Raw genomic sequence first — 20,866 nt, 5'->3', positions numbered from 1 at the left:
TATATTTTCCATACACTTCCTTTTTCTCATTATTAAAACTGAAACTTAAAAGAATACTCTGCTTATGGGGGGCAATGGAGGTGTCTTAAAATGGGTGTTATGTGGCCTGATTTTCTGACTCCTGTGACTAGACAAGCAGGTGTATACAACACCTATTGTAGAGGCACCATAGTGGGTTTAGGACGTTTTGCCTAGACTGCATGTCCTTCATCCAAATGAGACAACACGAGGGCATGCACTGATGGTCTGAAGTCTGAGTGAGGAATGTAAGGTTTTAGTATCCTGAGCAGATGGAGAGAGGTTGAAAATAGGTAGATCTTGTCAATTTGGCGACGTGAGATTGCGATGCTGGTCTATGAGGGACCCATTGAACTGTTATGAGGGACCACACTGGGGAACCTCCTACAATGTGTAGGAGATTATAGCCTCTTATGTAGTTGGGCAACCAAGGCATTGAAACATACTCCGATATGTATGCAAGGTTATTACTAAAGAGATATGGCGAGATGACGGAACCTATTTTTAAAAATATTCTGCAGCTGTGTTTTTTGCTGTTATTGCACAGTGCTTATGGTTTTTTCAGTTATTTTCAAAGGTTTTTTTAAATGCTAATTTTTAACTATAACGTCCCTGAAACCTGTGATTTTTCAGTGAATTTCAAAGGTTTTTTTGAAATGATAATTTCTAACTAGAACGTCCCTGAAACCTATGGCTTTTTTCAGTGAATTTTTAAGGTTTTTAAAAAGCTAATTTCTAACTATAAAGAAGAGAAAAACGGCAATAGGGGAAACTTAAGAGCCGCACCACCTCATTATACACAAAATGTAAATCTACTCAAGAATTACGTTGCCCACCTCTTTAGTACACTGCCAAAGGACCCAACAATTATGAAACAATACAAAATGCACAGAGAGGCAACACAAATATTTCAAGGCATAAATGCACAAAACATCAATCGATCTGGACTCTTCAATGATTTCAACAGATGATCCTTTAATAGCTCCTTAGACAACTGATAGTGGTAGAATACAGCCAACGTGTTTCGCCCCAAAAAGGGGGCTTCCTCAGGGCAAATTTCATGGGGCAGGAATCTTTATACCGATCACTTCACTGCCAGGATCATCCTATCTCTACACTTTTAAAAAACTGCGAGGCAGCAATCCATAGGGTTCGGATATCCACACAGAAATACTTTCAATAGGTCTCCCACTAATGCAAGGAGGTTCACAGTCTCTTAAAACACGTCGCAAGTTCATCAATAAGTAAAATAGATTCCAAGAATTCAAAAGTTTCTTCAGGTCACTATGATAGGTGACTCTCAGGAAACGTATTTCACACTCGTTACTGCATTTCTGCCTGTCTGCTTCCAAGAAAACCACAGAGACCGCGGAGACCTATTGAAAGTTTATCCTTGTGAATATCCGTACCCTATGGATTTCTGCCTCAAATTGCCCCGGGACCTGGCAGGAGCCCACGCTTCGTTTTTTGAATTTTCATACGAATTTGCGCACAGGCACGACCCTGCCCGAATTTCTTTTTACAAAAATGCTTTTTTGGGGTCTGGGAGTCCCTGTGGGACCCCCCTGAGCAGGTCTGGGGCGTCAGGGTGTTTTTACCCTGCCCCCTTTTCTTGTTTGCAATGTAGGTCTCACCTCTTTGATTTTCACTTGATGCGAGGCACAAGATGGCTGCCAAAACTTCCTGGTTTGGAATGTTGGCAGCCAATTAGAATGAAGCTCGTGCTCGGGAGGAGATGTGTGGTTAGGCTCTACCCAGACATCTATATTTCTTTTACCTTTAATATTTCAAAAACTATTGAACTGATTTACACCATTTAAAAAAAGGGCGCTTTGTGAATTAAGAGCCAGTTTTTGAGATGTTAAAAGAAAAACCAATGTGCATATTATAGGGACCCGAAGGCTTCGCGAAACCTCCCGATCTCTGCCGAGATCTGATTGGCTGACAAAACTTTAAACCAGGAAGCGTTGGCAGCCATCTCGAGATTCCAAACAAAAAGAGGTTAAATAAAAAAAACTACAGAGAAAGGGGCAGGGTAGGAATACACTGACCCCCATGGCCCGATAACCTGAAGTGGACCAATGGGCTGCCAACAGGGCAAAACTCAAGAGGTAGCGGCCACTAACTCCCAAGATCTGGACAATAGAGATGCACCTATGAGCATGCCATCACCCAACACAACACCCCCCACAGAGGACGTGGAAGTGCAGGATAAACTGGATTTGATACTGAACGAAGTCAGAGAATCCAGGAGAGCTACTGAACAGCAAATAGGCACCCTCACCACCTGTTTTACCCTACTGAAAGCGGACCATAATAAATTGGCTGACACAGGGAAAAATCATGGCTCCATACTGGAAAATCTGGTGCCCCAGCACAAGGAACATGCAAATCAACTCCAGTCCCTTCGGAACCATGTCACAGGACTAATGGAGAGGGTCGAGGGCAGGGCACGACGCAATAACATTCGCGTTATAGGGCTACCGGAACGAAGCAAAGGGACTGAGGCAGCGACCTACATGGAACATTGGTTCCGCACGCATGTGGCCCCTGAGGGCCACTCCGAATTCTTTTGTGTTGAGAGGACGCATTGGATCCCACAGGAAGGCAGAGAGTGGGAGGCCTGCTTAATTGTGAAAATTCTCAACTATAGGGACCGCGATATGCTGCTGCAAAAAGCACGTGAGACACCATAGAACCAGTTAGTGAATTGCCAAATATCACTCTACCCTGATTACATGCTTCTGGTGCAACGGCGGTAATCTTCATTTCAAGACGTAAAGAGGAAGTTACGCACCATGAACCTCAAATATGCTCTATTGTTTGCACCCCGTTTGAAGGTAATCTATGACCAGAAGACATACTTCTTCGAAAGTCCGGAAGACATCGATGAATGGCTAGAAGTTATGGAACCTACACAACTCCCGGGACAGTCCCCTCCTAGATCACGTGGACCTGGAAACACGAGACAACGGCGATCACAACATGTGACCGAGTCCACAAGCGTGAAACCCTTTCCTGGTCCCAAACAGAAGCAAGCCCAGACAAGCAGGGAGACAGCCCTGGCGGCAGCGAACACCTTTAGAGACAGCTCCTCCCGCAGACTGTCAGAATCATCAGAGCACAGCACGGTTCGCTCAAACTCTGAGGGAAGCTTAACACTCTTTCCTACTGTGACGCCTCAAACTGCAGATGGACTACTGGGATAGCGGCTCGATCATGATGATTGCACTGCTACAAACTGTAGTTGGTGTACGCACTGCCGATTCACTGTTCGCCTGCAACTTGCATATCCTTTTCCATTGTTTCTATATCTATTATGACGAATGTAATATTTCTATACAATACGCTTGGGCTCTAGGGAGCGTCCAGGTTATGTGCTGCGTTACATAATGGCTGTGGCTGCCAGTACCCACTTTGCAATTGCTACAGTTTATTGTGTATTGGTTTACTGTTTATCTCGTTTGGTCTGGCCTGTTTTAGGTTGTAGGCGTGACCTGATAGTATGTTTAGGTTGGGGGGGGCACATGGCTCTGGCACAATAATAGGGTTAGGTCTCCCACAACTGTATGATCCACTGCACAGTAGAAGAATCAGGTGGTTGAATGGCACTGCACGGAAGGCCCTTAGAGGCCTTCCGTAGCCACAGTGCCCTTGGTACCATTTACAAGGGACTGACATGTGGCCAAGGAGAGTCAACTGGGTTTGGTTTCAATGCCATTAAGGGAAAGAACATAGGCTCTGGGTACCTGGTTGGCATCAACAGTTTGGCAAAAAGTGGGGGTAACCAAGCAAAAAGAGGGCACTTTCTTACAGGCTGGGATAAGTGGGACCTGATTGGCCCCTCCAGGGTGAGTGACCCGTGGGCACAGAGTGGAGTGATTTTGTTTGCCGACCGAATTACCAGCTGCAACACGCTGAAACCTACCACTATCTGCAAATCCGACATGCGCTTCAGAAGGCGTTGCCAAAGGGAGAAGATCTCTCCGAATCTTCGCCCTTAGAGGATAGACTGCTGACTGACCATATGCGATCTCATTTAGCTACCGCAAACTGATTAATAACACTCCTGATACTCAGACTCAATTGAGGGAATGTTGGGATTGCAATCTTGAGCGTCTAGAGAACGATGAATGGCCTGAGGCATTGGCGTCCCCCTTAAGATGGCTATATGATCTAGATTCTCATGGGTCCAATTACACATCCTACATCGAAGTTATTACGCCTGGACCTCCATGGTAAAGATGGGCAAGGCATTGGATGCATTATGTCCTAGGAAATGTGGCCAAATTGGTATGTTTTTTCACATGCTCTGGAGCTGTCCAATACTCCAGACTACTGGCTAGAAAGGACTGCATGTATGAATGGTGTGTGTGGGAGTGACATGGAGGCTACTGCGAAGTGGTGTTTGTTGAATATCTGGTATATGACTGACCTTGCTCAAATGGACCAACTTTGGATAACACTGGCATTTATGGTAGCTAAACATAATAAAGCACAGCTGTGAAGAGCTGATTGGGCACCGCAGCTTAATAAGTGGAAGACAGACATGGATTGGTGCATGCTGGCAGAGTGAGTGGTTTTCGAGGGCAGGTGGTGTCCAAATAAAAGGCCAAAATTTGGAGCAAAAGGAATGACAATTGAGGTGGGCTATGCCCCCGTTGATAGTACCGATTTTTATGCTGTGTTTCAGTAATATCGGAACTCATCTGAAACCTAATAACGAGTTGGAGGCAAGGAGGGGATGGGTTGACAGCTGGGGATTCAAACTGGATGAAGTGGTTTTAGAAAATGTATCGACTATTTGAAATTAAAATTAAGTAGTGATGCGAAATAGATGAAGCAGACAATTGAACGTAATCTAGCCTTGGCATATGAAGTGTGTACGAATGTGCCTTCCGTTCCGCACGAAGCATGAGCTGCAGCCATATGTGAGGCTCAGCTTTATTAACATTGCAGAACCGACCACATGTGAGGAACTTTTCATGAAGAACCTCTTTAGGATGTCCATGGGAACTTTGAGCATTCCATTATATATGGTTCTTGGAGTGCAAGATATCACTACCCATGCACATTTGGGACCGGTGCTGTATTGGGTTACAATTTAGAGGACTCCAGAATTACACGAGCGTAGGGATGCCCTGAAGGACATGTTACATTAGCAAGGCGCCAGCAGGATCACAGAGCTTTACTTGTGTATTAACACCTTGCATGCTCATGACTAGGTCAGCTCGTCATGAGCCACTGTGCTCGTGAGCTCATCGTTGGAACGTTCGCATGCTGGGCTAATTCCACTGCTGTGCGAGCGTTCCACCCAAACGGGTGTGGTCATGACGAACTCAGCTCGTCATGAGCACACGAGCACCGTGCCTCATGACGAGCTGACCTCGTCATGAGCATGGGGGGCCCACTCCCCCCAGCACAGCTGGGGAATATGCCCCGCAGGGAAGGGGTTACATGTGTACCTATTTGAACCCTGCCTGGAGGATATTAAAAATAAAAGAGTGAAAAATATGTAAAATTATGTGGCATTTTCCCCCCTAGCCACATTTACTAGGTTTTGGGGACAGTCGTATTCTAGATTCGATAATTGCTTCAACTGTGCTGAATAAATCTAATTTTTCATTCTTCTACCCCATGTTTGCCACACCAAAGAAACATGGTTGACATACATGTTAAGTTATGGGGAGGTCACCCAAGAGATTTTTATTAACACCTTCGGTGCTCATGATGAGCCGAGCTCGTCATGAGCCACGGCGCTCCGGTGCTCATGACGAGCTCAGCTTGTCATGAGCCGTGGAACGCTCAGGTGCGGGGAGAATTCCCCCGCTGTGCAGAGCGTTCCACGGGAGCCAATGCACCTATGACGAGCTCAGCTCGTCATGAGCACCGGAGCGCCGGAGCTCATGACGAGCAGAGCACGTCATGAGCATGCGGGCGCTGTGCGCGCCCCCTCCCCCCCATCACAGCGGGGGATAACCCCCACAGCGAAGGTGTTAAGGAGGTGCAAATCTTATGTCATTCGCTTATTTATTTATTTTAACCGTTGCTTGCAGGATTTGTTGTATAGCTAAGTCTGTTTTTAAGTTAAATTAATCTTCGATTTGCAAATGCAGCTTTAATCTAGGTTTTTTTTCTATTTCTTAATTATTTATTGTATTTTTTATGTAGGTATCCTTCATTTATATTGCAAAATCCGAAATAAACAAATTACTTATTCATTTCCACGCCGGACTAGAAATATAGGGGATAAAAACAATCGCATCTCCCAGGAGTTTTACTCCTAAGGGGTGAAATCATGACTCGCTTAAGTTGAACTTTCTTCCACCCTTACTGACTCCCTTTTGTCAATATTAGGCGCCCCACCACTGTAAGGTTATCCTTGCTATTCAACATCCATGATTAAATATATTAACTAAGGATGGCATCCGTTTCTAAACTACATCATGTATAACAACCTACATTGGTTAACAGCTTGTTACAGTGTACACAATAACTAATGCTTATTTTTGTGCAACATACTGCAAAGACAAAACAATAAAACACACTGAAAAAAGAAATGGACTATGAGAAATGTATCTTATGTACTCGCTCTAACAATTTAGCCAACTTTATGAGATAAATTAAAGGGGTGATTCAGCAGAGCTAAGGGTTTTAGGAGGTGCTGAAGCAAATGAGATGGGAGAGATCGTTATCTTAGAGCATCACAGTAAACTTCCCATAGATATGCTTCAAATGCCATTCTTACTTTGTATTATTCAGTTCATTGTGAGTGACCATGGCTTAAAAAAAAAAAAAAAGATCATGGGTTTTGAGGTCTTGGATGAGAAAGGAGCCTTAAAACCACAAGGGTGTTTAGTGTTAACTTGAAAAGGGAACGGGGTTGGTAGCACAATTTTCCATCATTATATTAAGCACCAGAAAAAAACAACTTGAGGGTAAAAATATTGTGCTATTTAAATGATATGAACATAGCGTCACGTTACAACTTTCAAAGATAACATTATATAGCTGTCATGTGTGCCCCAGCATAAAAGGAGTTAAAAACCTATAAAAAAATGACAGCTACATATAATCGCTTTATAAGGATTAGGACAAGCTTCACCTGAATCGTTAACGTATACTTTAAGTAATATAGCATGTTACAGCAACCTGAAGTCTATGTGAGAACAGATATTTTTCAGCAAATTTCTTTTAACAATAAGAGATTGCCTCTGCAAAAACCTACCTTCACGACAGGGTGTCCACCAGTGGATGCTTTTACTGCCCCTCGACTGCCCTCCGTTTCGTAGTGCGCTCTATGATGCGTTTTGGGTTGTACTTCCACCTTCAACTCACATTGCCCATAATGACTTGGCAAAGGCCAGTCCAGTGGAGGCAGTGAAGATGTGCTGAAAAAGAGTTCGCAGAACGTTTCACTGGGGAAGATTAAAATCATTTTACAGAAAGGCACGTGTATACGATTTAATATGCCAGTAATAAAGGAAAGTTACTTAATGGTCACCGTGGAATGCATCTGGGTGATATGTCAAAGTACTTCTACTGTGTCAACAGACAGTCTTAAGCATGGTGTTTGAGTAGGGAGGCAAGACAGAGCGTGGCAATAACTGGCAGACAGATTTCAACAAAAATGTAAAGGGATTGATATAAAGCAAAATGTACAGTGCGACAGAAATAGTATTCCACAAGTAATTTAGCTGCCCCTCTCCACCCAACTAAGAAATGACACTGAATGTGAATCTGAGCATGAAACTGCATTTCATACTGAGCACCTATCCGAGAAGCAGCATTTTTGTAATCACTCCAGTCAAATGAACATCAATTATTAAAACCCTATTGGCTTTCACTTTCCGCGCGGCTCACGTCAGAACCACGAGAAATGCTGTTTAGGTCACCTAGAGTAGCATTTTACTTGCACCAAACAAAGCCGGAGGTGTCTTTTCCGCACTTGTTACTCTCGTATTGATAAGCCAGGAAAAATACTGGGGATGGCATCTCTCAGTCTAACCAAATGTTAAAGTGGTTCAGGTCAATATTTAGAGTGCAGTCGAAAACGAACAGCGATAATAGACTGTGCTTATAATTTGGCGTGCCGGGAAAGTTTTTCACAAAAAAGGGAGTCCAAAAACATAATGATAATGAAATCCGTCCCTTTGGTTTACTCTCTTGCCAGCAAGGAATTCTCCAGAAGTAGGATAAAAACTCTTTTTTGGCCAGGATAGGCATGCTACTTGAGCAATCGATCTGTCATTTGTGAAGAGTATTGAAGCTGCCGAGGTTTCAGATTGCTAATGTGGTACATTTTCACATTTCAGTGTAATTAAGAGTGACATTCAACGACAATGAGTGACACTTTATCACAAGCAAAAATCAAGCAATGAAGACGCTGGAAACATAAATATAATACAAATTACAGTCATTTGAGCAACAAGAAACTCTAGGATCATCTTAGACCTGCTGCAAAGCACCAGAAGAACAAGTTACTTACCTTTGGTAATGCTTTTTCTGGTGGATACAGTATCTGCCTGTTGATTCCTCAACTTTTGATTTACCCCATGCACAGTATATTCCACGGAAACTTTTCTCCACAGCTTTCCCACGTCGACGAGGACGTCACAATGAAACGACTCCGCACGCAACTCTGCGTGACATCACCAGAGCCATAAGAAGACCTCGTCGGTGTGCTGACATCAATTCCACCCATTTATTCCGTGCCTTTCAGGCGAACGGATGAACCAACAATAATTCCACAAGTATACACAATATGAAATATTAAGAAAGAAACCTGTTCATTCAAAAATATAGACCTTGCACAGTGGCAAACCCCACATTATTTCAAATAACAATAAAATACATGATTTCATGCCAATTATTTTCTTGGTATAAATGGGCAGGCAATGGGGAGTTGGGTGGCTTCAGTGAGGAATCTACAGGCAGATACTGTATCTACGAGAAAAAGCGTTACCAAAGTTAAGTAACTTGTTCTTCTGATGGATACATCTGCCTATGGATTCCTCACCTTTAGAATTGACTCCCCAAGCAGTCCTGCTCTCATCGGAGGGTGCCTGCCTAACTATACCAAAACATCTTGTAACACAGAACTTGCAAAGTGGCCGTCCCTCCTCAACTCCGAGTCTAAGCAATAATGTTTCGCAAAAGTGTGAAGGGAAACCCAAGTTGCTGCTTGTATACAACAGAGACACCTCTATCTAAAGCCGAAGAAGACTTGGCTCTAGTAGAATAAGCTCAAATACCTTCAGGAGGCTCCTCCTTGGCCAAGGCATAGCAGATCTTGATGCAGAGGATGATCCACCCTGACAGTGTTCTCTTGTAGGCAGCCTTGCCCTTCTTCTTGCCCACATATCCAATGAAGAGCTGGTTGTCCAACCACAAGTCCTTAGTCCTGTTAAAGTAGAAGCGAACTGCTCTCTTCGGGTCCAGGCGGTGAAGTCTCTCCTCCTCTTTAGAAGAGTACGATAGAAAGTGGGTAACATGATATATGAAAGGAAGTGACCACCTTAGGCAGGAAAGCAGCTATGGGCCCTAGAACCATTTTATCCACATTAATTAAGATAAAAGAGGACTTAAAGCTAAGGGCCTGCAGCTCACTAACCCTCCTGGCACAAGCAATTGCAGTCAGAAAAACTTAAAGGCTAGAAATCTCAATGGACAGCCATGCAGGAGTTCAAAGGGAGACCCATCAAGAAAGCAAGTACTTACTTCAAATCCCGCTGAGGCATGATAAATTGAGTGGAAGGAAACCAATTAGTGAGACCCTTAATGAATCTCATGACAAGGCAGAAAAGTAGACTGTTGCTACTGCACAACCCTGTTATGCTAGGGAAAGAGAGAAACTGAGAATATCAGACAAATGGGCTCATAAGGGATCAATCGATCTCTCTCCGCACCATTTCACAAAGCTGGTCCACCTGCCAGAATAAACAGACTTGGTGGAGTGTCTTCTGGTCGATAAAATAACATCTGCCAAGTACAGCGGGAGAAAAAAAAGCTCAGGTTGCCCCGTTCAATCTCGAGGCATGAAGGTACAGGCTCTGGAGGTGGGGGTGTAGAATCTGCCCCTGCGACTGCGAGAGGAGGTCTGTCCCGAGAGGGAGATGGTGCGGTGGGTGCAATGAGAGGTAAAGGAGGTCTGTTTATCACACCCTTCTTGGCCAGTCCAGGGCGATCAATATGACCTGGGCCCGGTCTTGACTAATCTTCTTCAGAACCTGAGGAATCAAGGGTATGGGAGGAAACAAGTAAAAAAGGTGTGTGCCCCAATCTAACTGAAATGCATCCCCCAACGCTCACCACATCGGATACTGGAGACTGCAGAAGAACAGGTAGTGCTCATACCCTTGAGTGGCTAACAGGTCCAACCAAAGGCACTCCCACATCCTGAAAATGTGATGGGCCATCTCCGGATGGAGACGCTACGCGTGATCGGCCAAGTATGGCTGACAGAGACTGTCCGCATGCACATTCAGCACTCCAATAAAATTCACAATCCCGCAAATCTGATGGTCCGGAGCCCAGGACTAGAGTCGCAGATCCTCTCTGCTGAGCTGATACAACCCTACTCCTCCCTGTTTGTTGATGTCCACATCGCAGTAGTGTTGGCTGTCAGGACCTGAAAAGACTGACCACAAAGGGAGGGAAGAAAGACCCTGAGAGCCAAACATATCGCCTAGAATTCTAGAAGACTGATGTGAAGCAATCTTTCCTCTGGAGATCAAAGGCCTTTGACCTCCAGATCTCCCAGATGAGCTTCTCACCCTAGAGTAGAGGCATCCGTTATCATGGTGGCCACCGAAGGAGGCAGAAACAGCTTACCTTGAGATAAGTTGTTCGAAACACTACATCATATTAGATCTGTCGAAGTGTCTCTGGAGATTCTGACCACCTCCCTCATGTGCCAGCGTGCATGTTTGACCAACAGTATGCAGGAAGCGAGCAGGCATAAGACCTTCAGGACTGGAACAGCCGTTTCATCTTGAAAAATTGGAATCAAAGCCTAGATGTCTAGGACTCTCGGTGGGTAGGAAAGGCACGACTCAAAGTAGTGTCCAGTACTGCCCCTATGAACAGGTTGTGCTGAGAGGGCACTATGTTTTTCCAAATACGGAGGTCCAGATAAGGAGTTGTTTTTATGCATGAAACAAAGTGCCTTAAAATTGATACACCTGTCAAATGTGATTATATATATATATATATATATATATATATATATATATATATATTCACTGAAAAAACCATAGGTTATAGACCATATATAGTTAGGAATTAGCATTTACAAAACCTTGAAAATTCACTGAAAAAACCATAGGTTATAGACCATATATAGTTAGGAATTAGCATTTAAAAAACCTTATTTTACTCACACAAAACCATTGAAATTCCATATATAGTTAGTTGCACTAACTATATATCGCGCACCCGCAATCCACTGCTGATCATGTCACATATTACATCATTCATGACATGGTCAGTGACATCACTGATGACATCACTGATGACATCTCAAATGACATCACTGATGACATCACTGATGACAACATCCAGTGACTGTATGTTTCTGTAAAGTTAAAATATGTCTTACATATTGAAGAATGAGTGGATGTATAAGTGTCTGGATGAAGGATTTAGTAGGTGCGTGACTGACTGTATGAGTGAGTGATTAAATGTGTCTCACTGAATGCATGGGTTAGTGACTAAACTGTCTTAATTTGTGCATCATTATGTCTGTTGTTCTGTAAACTGCTGCATGTGTTGATCATTAGCTATACGAGAGGCTATATGTGTTATTAATTGGTTGCCCAAGTATTTCTATGGGAGATTGAGTTTGTGTGGGGGTGGCTGGAAGGTGTGTGACTCTATGCATAGATGTGTGAGCAGTTTATTCACTAGGTGTATGAGTTCAAGAGTGCATGTGGAAACAGCTACATGGGCAGTTGACTGTGTGCATGAGTGTATTGATGAGTGAATGGATATCTCAATGCTACATGTCATAGTAAGTACATATGTAAAACACAGTACATGTGAGAGTTGGCATATATAAATAACTGTGCATGAGAGCCACTGAATGAGTGAGTGGTTGTATCGATCATTGTGAACTTGTATCAGGGATTGTATAAGAGAGTAAATATGTGTTAGTATATGTTTCAATAAGTAAGGTGTGTTTAACTATATAGTTGAAGAAATGGAGGTGAGATTGTTTCTTTGCATGACTGACTGGGTGTGTGAGTAACTCCATGGATGAGTGGCAGTGTGTGAGTGTCTGTATACACTGAGTGTATCTAAGGTTATATTAGAGTCTGAAGAGGTTTATCGTATTAGCACAAGAATGATGTCAAATGAGATGTCATCAGTGATGTCATCAGTGATGTCATTTGAGATGTCATCAGTGATGTCATCAGTGATGTCACTGACCATGTCATGAATGATGTAATATGTGACATGATCAGCAGTGGATTGCGGGTGCGCGATATATAGTTAGTGCAACTAACTATATATGGAATTTCAATGGTTTTGTGTGAGTAAAATAAGGTTTTTTAAATGCTAATTCCTAACTATATATGGTCTATAACCTATGGTTTTTTCAGTGAATTTTCAAGGTTTTGTAAATGCTAATTCCTAACTATATATGGTCTATAACCTATGGTTTTTTCAGTGAATTTCAATGGTTTTTTAATAGCAAATATCATAAGCTGTCGAATGTCAAGTACATGGTAAGTGAAAACATTTTCGTGTTTATGCACACTGATCTGCTTTGAATGGTGCCCCCCCCCCCTCATTTCTATTAGGAGTACTCTCTCTTTGCAGATAGTGAAAGGTAGTTAACGCAGGCCTTTGCCCCCGTTGTAATCCGTCGTGCCTGCTTCTCTCTCCATTTGATTGATTGTTATCCAAGTATTTACTATTTTAGAATTAGTTCTCTTTGGTTCATTCTCTATTTACAAACAAACACAGAGTCGCAATACTCTGTTTAGTCTTTGCAGATAACGAAAAATCGTGTAAAAAAAAAGAAAAGGAATCGAGCAAAATCAGTAGGCCACTAATGGGATCTCTTTTTGACCTCGCTAAAATAGAAACATTAGGAACAACCCCTCATGACAAATACAAAACTAGTGAGATGAACTGAACTCCACACAATGATGGCTGCAAAACAGCTCGGCTCCGCCACCCACCCCGCCCAAAATAACGATAAAGAGCGGCTGCCATGATTGGTTGCGGAATGGCCACGACGGAGCTACGAAATGGTGCTGCTCTCATGCTAACCCCAGCTTCAGTCTGAAACATCCAGAAACACTGTAGACTACCAATTCGATCAGTTCCGGTAGCGCCCCAATGTAACCCGGTAGAGAAGAACTAGCCCTCCCCTCTTTGACTGATGGTTCTTGTTGCCTGTCCCTTCTGTTGTCATTTAACAGAACTATTTAGCCTGCTGAAAGGGGTTGTGTTTCGACCGCTGGTTGGTGGAGACATTTTGACTATATTCTGGACCTGCGTTGTCGCGTAATGCGTCATATGACGCGCCGCGTTAGCGCATCCGGAAGTCATCCGGGGCGCGCAGCGCGTAACGTAAGCATAACAAGTCATGTGACTTGTTAATAAAACTTTTCATTGGTTCATTTTACTTTTCTTATTCTAATGATGAAAGCCTTGGTCATATCACCTAAAAATTACGCTTTTAATTACTTCCGAACATTATTTTTTCTTAAATATATGTTATAATGTTCCAGGCTAATGTACTTTCCCGGAAATTTTACAACTGTCCTGCAAGTAAAATATATTATTTTTTCGAGAAAAAGAGCGTTTCTTCGTCCCATGACGGAGCCGTTGAGCAAAAGAGGGTCGACCTGCTGTCTTAGTCGCCGATACGCCTGAATATGAGATTCTTATCGATCACTTTATGTTGCAGGAATAGAAAACACAACAGCCCTTGACCATTTATCTTTACTGCGTTCCTTCGTATTATACCTTTTACCCTTCATGTAATTGGTCTGCTTTATTTCACTTGCCTTTTAATGATTCTAAAACAGTGACTATTATTAAAAACTTTACCAATGTATATACTACTACCATGTTTTCTTTTAAAAACCTTTATTGTGAAAATTTCATTATACAAATACGAGCCTATAACCACGTGGGCCTGCCACGGAGCAAACTGTAATCGTATATGATGAATAGACATTTACACTGTAGAGGAACGTAACGGGCGGGCCATTAGGTTGCAAGAACTAAGGTGTCTAACAGTTACGGAATCGGTGGACGTACATTTTATAATTAAAATACGACAGGGCCAGTTACAATAAAATTATCTAGATATACATTTGCGGGCAAGTACCATGGGTGACGTTAATTCGAACTTTCAACAGTACAGTAATCAATAACACATCAGAACTTAATATCAATAGGGATGTCGAAATATTCAATCAATTCTCGTCCCCGCCCGCCATGTGCTTCAAAACTGCATACGCATCTCGTGATTTCAAGGTTCTGCAACCAGTACACAACAAGGAGTTACGAGTCCCATTTATTCTGGCGCCATTTTGGGCGAGGACGGGCAGGTCCAGGATATAGTCAAAATGTCTCTACCAACCATCGACTATGATGATGTTCATATGCTGTATTTATTAGAGTAACACTCATCTGTCCACATGAAATTAATTTACCACAATCTAAACATGTCATTTTAATCTTTCCAAAGTTCTTCTAAATATTTGGGACCGTTTCCCTTGCCTCTGAAGCTCTCAGTGCCACTTCTTTGATGAATGTACTAGCAGGTCAGGGGTTCTCCTCCAAATCTCTCTTTTATGCAGCACTATAATTAATTGGTGCCACCTCTCCATATGACGATGCATGGTATAGTTACCACAACTATATTTTTTTTCGGTTCCTCTGGAGAGTTCATCGTGGCAGATGAAGCGTGTAACGTACCGGGCATTTACCTTTTTTTGCATGTACAGGAAAGGAAAAAAAAATCGAGCGTCCAAGTTCTAAGGTGTCCCAGGGCCATTTTAGTGGACCAGGCCCAAATCCAAAGAACAGGCCGCCATTTTGAGAGTCCTCTTGCAGCCGCCTGTCGCTGTAGCATCAAGAGCAGCCGAAACTCAGCTGAATGGCAACTGAAACGGTAAATGGGCGCCCCACTACATTTCAGCATTGTAGGATGACCACACCAGTACAGCAACTTGCTAGACATCACCTCGGTGCCATCCGGATCTCGGCGCCCCACTGCAGATGAAGAGCCTCTCAACTATGAAACCACCACGGTGACATCCGGATCTTGGCGCGTTGTGCTGCCTTCGGCCTATTCGCACATCGGTCCGCTACTGACGCCATCTCACAGGCTAATGGGGTGACCCACGCCGAGTTTCAGCATTGTAGGATGACCACACCAACTTGCTAGACATCACCTCGGTGCCATCGGAATCTTGGCATCTCAACGCCTAGTGGTATCTTCCATACAGAAAATATTGTTACGCTGCCTTTGGCCCCATTCGCACATCAGTCCGCAACTTAGACATCACCTCGGTGCCATCCGGATCTTGGCATCTCAGCGCCTTGTGGTGTCAGTCAGAAAATATTGTTGCGCTGCCTTTGGCCCCATTCGCACATCAGTCCGCTACTGACACCATCTCACAGGCCAATAGGGCGCCCCACGCCGACTTTTACCATTGTACGATGGCCACACCAGTGGCACAACTTGCTAGACATCACCTCGGTGCCATCCGAATCTTGGCATCTCAACGCCTAGTGGTATCTTCCATACAGAAAATCTTGTTACGCTACCTTTGGCCCCATTCGCACATCGGTCCGCAACTTAGACATCACCTCGGTGCCATCCGGATCTTGGCATCTCAGCGCCTTGTGGTGTCTTCTACTCCGAAAATATTGTAGAAAATATTGTTGCGCTGCCTTTGGCCCCATTCACACATCAGTCCGCTACTGACACCATCTCACAGGCCAACAGGGCGCCCCACGCCGACTTTTACCATTGTACGATGGCCACACCAGTGCCACAACTTGCTAGACACCACCTCGGTGCCATCCGGATCTTGGCATCTCAGCGCCTTGTGGTGTCTTCAAATCAGAAAATATTGTTGCGCTGCCTTTGGCCCCATTCGCACATCGGTCCGCTACTGACGCCATCTCACAGGCCAACGGGGCGCCCCACGCCGACTTTCAACATTGTAGGATGGCCACAGAAGTGCGACAACTTACTAGACACCACCTCGGTGCCATCCGGATCTTGGCATCTCAGCGCCTTGTGGTGTCTTCTATTCAGAAAATATTGTTGCGCTGCCTTTGGCCCCATTCGCACATCGGTCCGCTACTGACGCCATCTCACAGGCCAACGGGGCGCCCCACGCCGACTTTCAACATTGTAGGATGGCCACACCAGTGCGGCAACTTACTAGACACCACCTCGGTGCCATCCGGATCTTGGCGCGTTGTGCTGCCTTCGGCCTATTCGCACATCGGTCCGCTACTGACGCAAACTCACAGGCCAACGGGGCGCCCCACGCCGACTTTCAGCATTGTTGGATGGCCACACCAGTGCGGCAACTTACTAGACACCACCTCGGTGCCATCCGGATCTTGGCGCGTTGTGCTGCCTTCGGCCTATTCGCACATCGGTCCGCTACTGACGCAAACTCACAGGCCAACGGGGCGCCCCACGCCGACTTTCAGCATTGTTGGATGGCCACACCAGTGCGGCAACTTACTAGACACCACCTCGGTGCCATCCGGATCTTGGCGCGTTGTGCTGCCTTCGGCCTATTCGCACATCGGTCCGCTACTGACGCAAACTCACAGGCCAACGGGGCGCCCCACGCCGACTTTCAGCATTGTAGGATGGCCACACCAGTGCTGCAACTTGCTGGACACCACCTCGGTGCCATCCGGATCTTGGCGCATTGTGTTGCCTTCGGCCTATTCGCACATCGGTCCGCTACTGACGCCGCCTCACGTGCCAACGGGGCGCCCCACGCCGACTTTCAGCATTGTAGGATGGCCACACCAGTGCTGCAACTTGCTGGACACCACCTCGGTGCCATCCGGATCTTGGCGCGTTGTGTTGCCTTCGGCCTATTCGCACATCGGTCCGCTACTGACGCCGCCTCACGTGCCAACGGGGCGCCCCACGCCGACTTTCAGCATTGTAGGATGGCCACACCAGTGCTGCAACTTGCTGGACACCACCTCGGTGCCATCCGGATCTTGGCGCGTTGTGTTGCCTTCGGCCTATTCGCACATCGGTCCGCTACTGACGCCGCCTCACGTGCCAACGGGGCGCCCCACGCCGACTTTCAGCATTGTAGGATGGCCACACCAGTGCTGCAACTTGCTGGACACCACCTCGGTGCCATCCGGATCTTGGCGCGTTGTGTTGCCTTCGGCCTATTCGCACATCGGTCCGCTACTGACGCCGCCTCACGTGCCAACGTATTTTCTCCGCATTTTACACCCTATGCCGCATAACAGGTCATGTGACTTGTTTATAAAACTTTTCATTGGTTCATTTTACTTTTGGTTTCCTAATGATGGAAGGCTTGATCATGTGACCTAAAAACAACACTTTTCATTGGATGAAAACTTTTTTTTTTTCCCAAACGATGAAAGCCCCACCTTGTTTCTGGATGTTTCAGACTGAAGCTGGCGTCAGCATGAGAGCACCACCATCTCGTAGCTCAGTCGTGGTCATTCCGCGAGCAATCATGGCAGCCGCTCCCCACCAGAAGCCTGCAGGAGTCGGAGCCCCCAAAACTTTTGATGAATTCTCAAGGCGGAGGGGACGCTTTCGAGAATGGGGTCCAAGACCTAGCAGACAAGCGTCCGATTTCCAAGGTGTCCCAGGGCCATTTCAGTGGACCAGGCCCAAAAAGGAAACAGCCTGCCGCCATTTTGAGAGTCCTGTGACAGCCGCCTATCGCTGCACCGCAAGAGTGGGCACAACTCAGCTGAATTGCGGCTTTTGACACAGTGGACCAAAAACGGACGGAATGGCAACTGAAACGGTAAAGGGGCGCCCCACTACAACAGATGACACTCCACCTGGACAGGCCCGTTCACCGCCTCCCCCGGGGCGCCCCGCGCCGTTATTCGGAGCAGCATTGTAGGATACCAAAACCAGTGCGGCAACTTACTGGACATCACCTTGGTGCCATCGTTCTGCTGCCTTGGAACTATTCGCGCAACAGTTTGCTACTGATGACCCACCCCCGCGACGCCCCATGCCGTTATTTGCTGGGTGGCAACTTACTAGACATCACTTTAGTGTCATCTAGATTTCAGCGCGTTCTGCTGCCTTGGAACTATTCGCACAACAGTTTGCTACTGATGACCCACCCCCCGCGACGCCCCACGCCGGAAATCTGGACGTTGTGCTGCGTTGGGACTATTCGCACAGCCGACCGCTACTTCGTTGTTTTTCCCTAAAAATGTTTATATGTTATTACTATTTTTGTTTTCTTGTATATATTTATAAATTATTAAAGTTTTATAATCTTACTACTTTGTCGGAGTGCTATATATTTTTAATGTGACACATAATTGTAAAAACTTTGATGTACAAAGAGTCATCCCTGGAATCTTCCGCTTCAGGCTCGGTCCCCTCCCCAATCACAATACAGGATGGTTTTCAGATAATAGCAACGCTTCTGCTGTGACGGATCTCATCGAGTGTGGGCCTTGATCTACTATAACTCCTTTGAAGAGGGGTGATTCTTTACAGCTGTGGCCATAAACTACATCTGCAGGGCTAGCTGATACCCTAGGACCAGCCTGGACAATCGGACACAGAGGAAAAGAAGTATCAGAGGGTGCGGTAGTGAATAGGGCGAAAGGGAGGTGTCGGGCGGGCACAGGGTGTGATTCTCAGGGAAGAGCAGCGCAGATGGGGGGAGGTTTATTACCCATGCATAAGACAGAGAGCGAGGGTGACCACTGCCTGGGGGAGATGCTTGCGAGGGTGGGGAGCCATGCTAAGGATCGACAGCGTGCACAGAGTGGGTCTGGTCAAGGCATCTAAAATGGCTGCCGTGCACGACAAAAGTGTGGCATTTGAAAAAAGACAAGATGGCGCAGACAATGTTTTTCAACACTTCCTGATTTCCTTCGAATCGAACGTTAACAGACGTTGGGGCATATTACCAAAGTTAAGCGATATTTATCCCTAACGATGCTTAGCAACGATTTTTTTACCGTCAGAAATTATCGCAGATAAACCTTGCTATTATCAAGGTTTATCGGAAATACGATAAAAAACGACCGCAATGCATTAATATCGCTGAAAACTCAGCGATATTCATGCATTACCGAGCTAATGCTCTTAGCCATGTTATCCACCTCCCATTGGATAACATGGCTAAGAACTGCTCAGGGCAGGTGGTAGCTTTTGGAGATATTCGCGCTTATCTCGAATATTTCCAAAAGTTGATAATAGGAGATAGCGATGTTAGCGACTGTTTCCAGTCGCTAACATCTTGGCATGCCCACTTTGCATGTCATTAGTGATAAATATCACTCACATGCAAAGTGGGGCCCAAGATGGTCGCTATCTTCTACTAGCCGTCGCTAACTGGTGTTAGCAACAGCTAGGTAATACACATATAATTTTATCTCCGCGAAGCGGAGCGCTGTTACAGATATATATCTTGTTTCTGAACGTTAATTTCTCAAAATGCACTGAAGCACATATATTGAGACCTAGCAAAGGCACATCGGGCTACCAGTCCCTACAATTTTGCCAAGTTTCGTGCAAATCCATTCAGCTGTTCGATCCTACCGAGAGACAAGATGGCGGCCGCTACGGACTGTTTGGAATGTTTACAGACACCGGAGAGCCAATCAGCTTCGCAAAGCTCCGTAACGCGAAAAGTACGTGAAGCGGTGCGCTGTTACAGATATATATCTTTTTTTGAACGTTAATTTCTCAAAATCCACTGGAGCACATATATTGAGATCTAGCAAAGGCACATCGGGCTACCAGTCCCTACAATTTTGCCAAGTTTCGTGCAAATCCATTCAGCTGTTCGATTATTATTATTTTTATTTTTTTTTGCCCCGCGGGGCCCTTTTAAAACCTCCACATCAAACCTAGGGGGTGAGCGACAATGTACTATGCCCCCTTATGGTCATTTGCCCCTTCGCTTTGGCCTCCTCTTGTCTCTCGATCCTACCGAGAGACAAGATGGCGGCCGCTACGGACTGTTTGGAATGTTGACAGACGCCGGAGAACCAATCAGCTTCGCTTCACAAAGCTCCGTTGCGCGAAAAGTACGCGTCCTGGGACGCTGCCAGGTCCGCTGTTACAGATATATATCTTTTTTTAAACGTTAATTTCTCAAAATCCACTGGAGCACATATATTGAGACCTACAAAAGGCACATCGGGCTACCAGTCCCTACAATTTTGCCAAGTTTCGTGCAAATCCATTCAGCCGTTCGGGCTAAAAGTGAGGCCAACCGCCCTATGGAAAACTCAATGTTAAAAACACGTTTTGGGACCCCCCTTTTTTCTCGGCCCCCCCTTGACGAACCCCCCCCAAATTTTCAAGGGCTGCTCAGAAACAAAATGTGCCATTTTCCTGAAAATTTCAGCCAATTCCGTCCACAAACGCCAAAGTTATTAGACATAGAATTTTCAAAAATCCCATAGAGAAAAAATCCTAACTATATATACCTACTGGCGACCGCCAGTAGGTAATATATATATATATATATATACAAACAACAAGTTCCCCACCGTCCAAGCTCAAACGGAAACAAAGGGTACGGACTCCTCTTTTCGGCCAAACTTCTGTTTATTCAATATCACCGTTCCAGCATGCTATGATGCG

At 45.2% G+C, this 20,866-nt stretch overlaps 1 protein-coding gene across 1 annotated transcript in view; it reads right to left on the bottom strand.

The window, feature by feature from the left end:
* NFATC3 (nuclear factor of activated T cells 3) overlaps positions 1-20,866 on the bottom strand; it is a 934,632-nt gene that overhangs the window by 523,559 nt on the left and 390,207 nt on the right. The window contains exon 3 of the mRNA XM_078669777.1: positions 7,247-7,409. Coding sequence (XP_078525903.1) covers positions 7,247-7,409 — 163 coding nt within the window. The remainder of the gene's footprint in view (positions 1-7,246; positions 7,410-20,866) is intronic.

This window comes from Lissotriton helveticus, chromosome 12 (genome assembly GCF_964261635.1).
Source record: "Lissotriton helveticus chromosome 12, aLisHel1.1, whole genome shotgun sequence".
Classification (NCBI taxonomy): Eukaryota; Metazoa; Chordata; class Amphibia; order Caudata; family Salamandridae; genus Lissotriton; species Lissotriton helveticus.
This window is presented reverse-complemented; position numbering and strand designations above follow the sequence as displayed.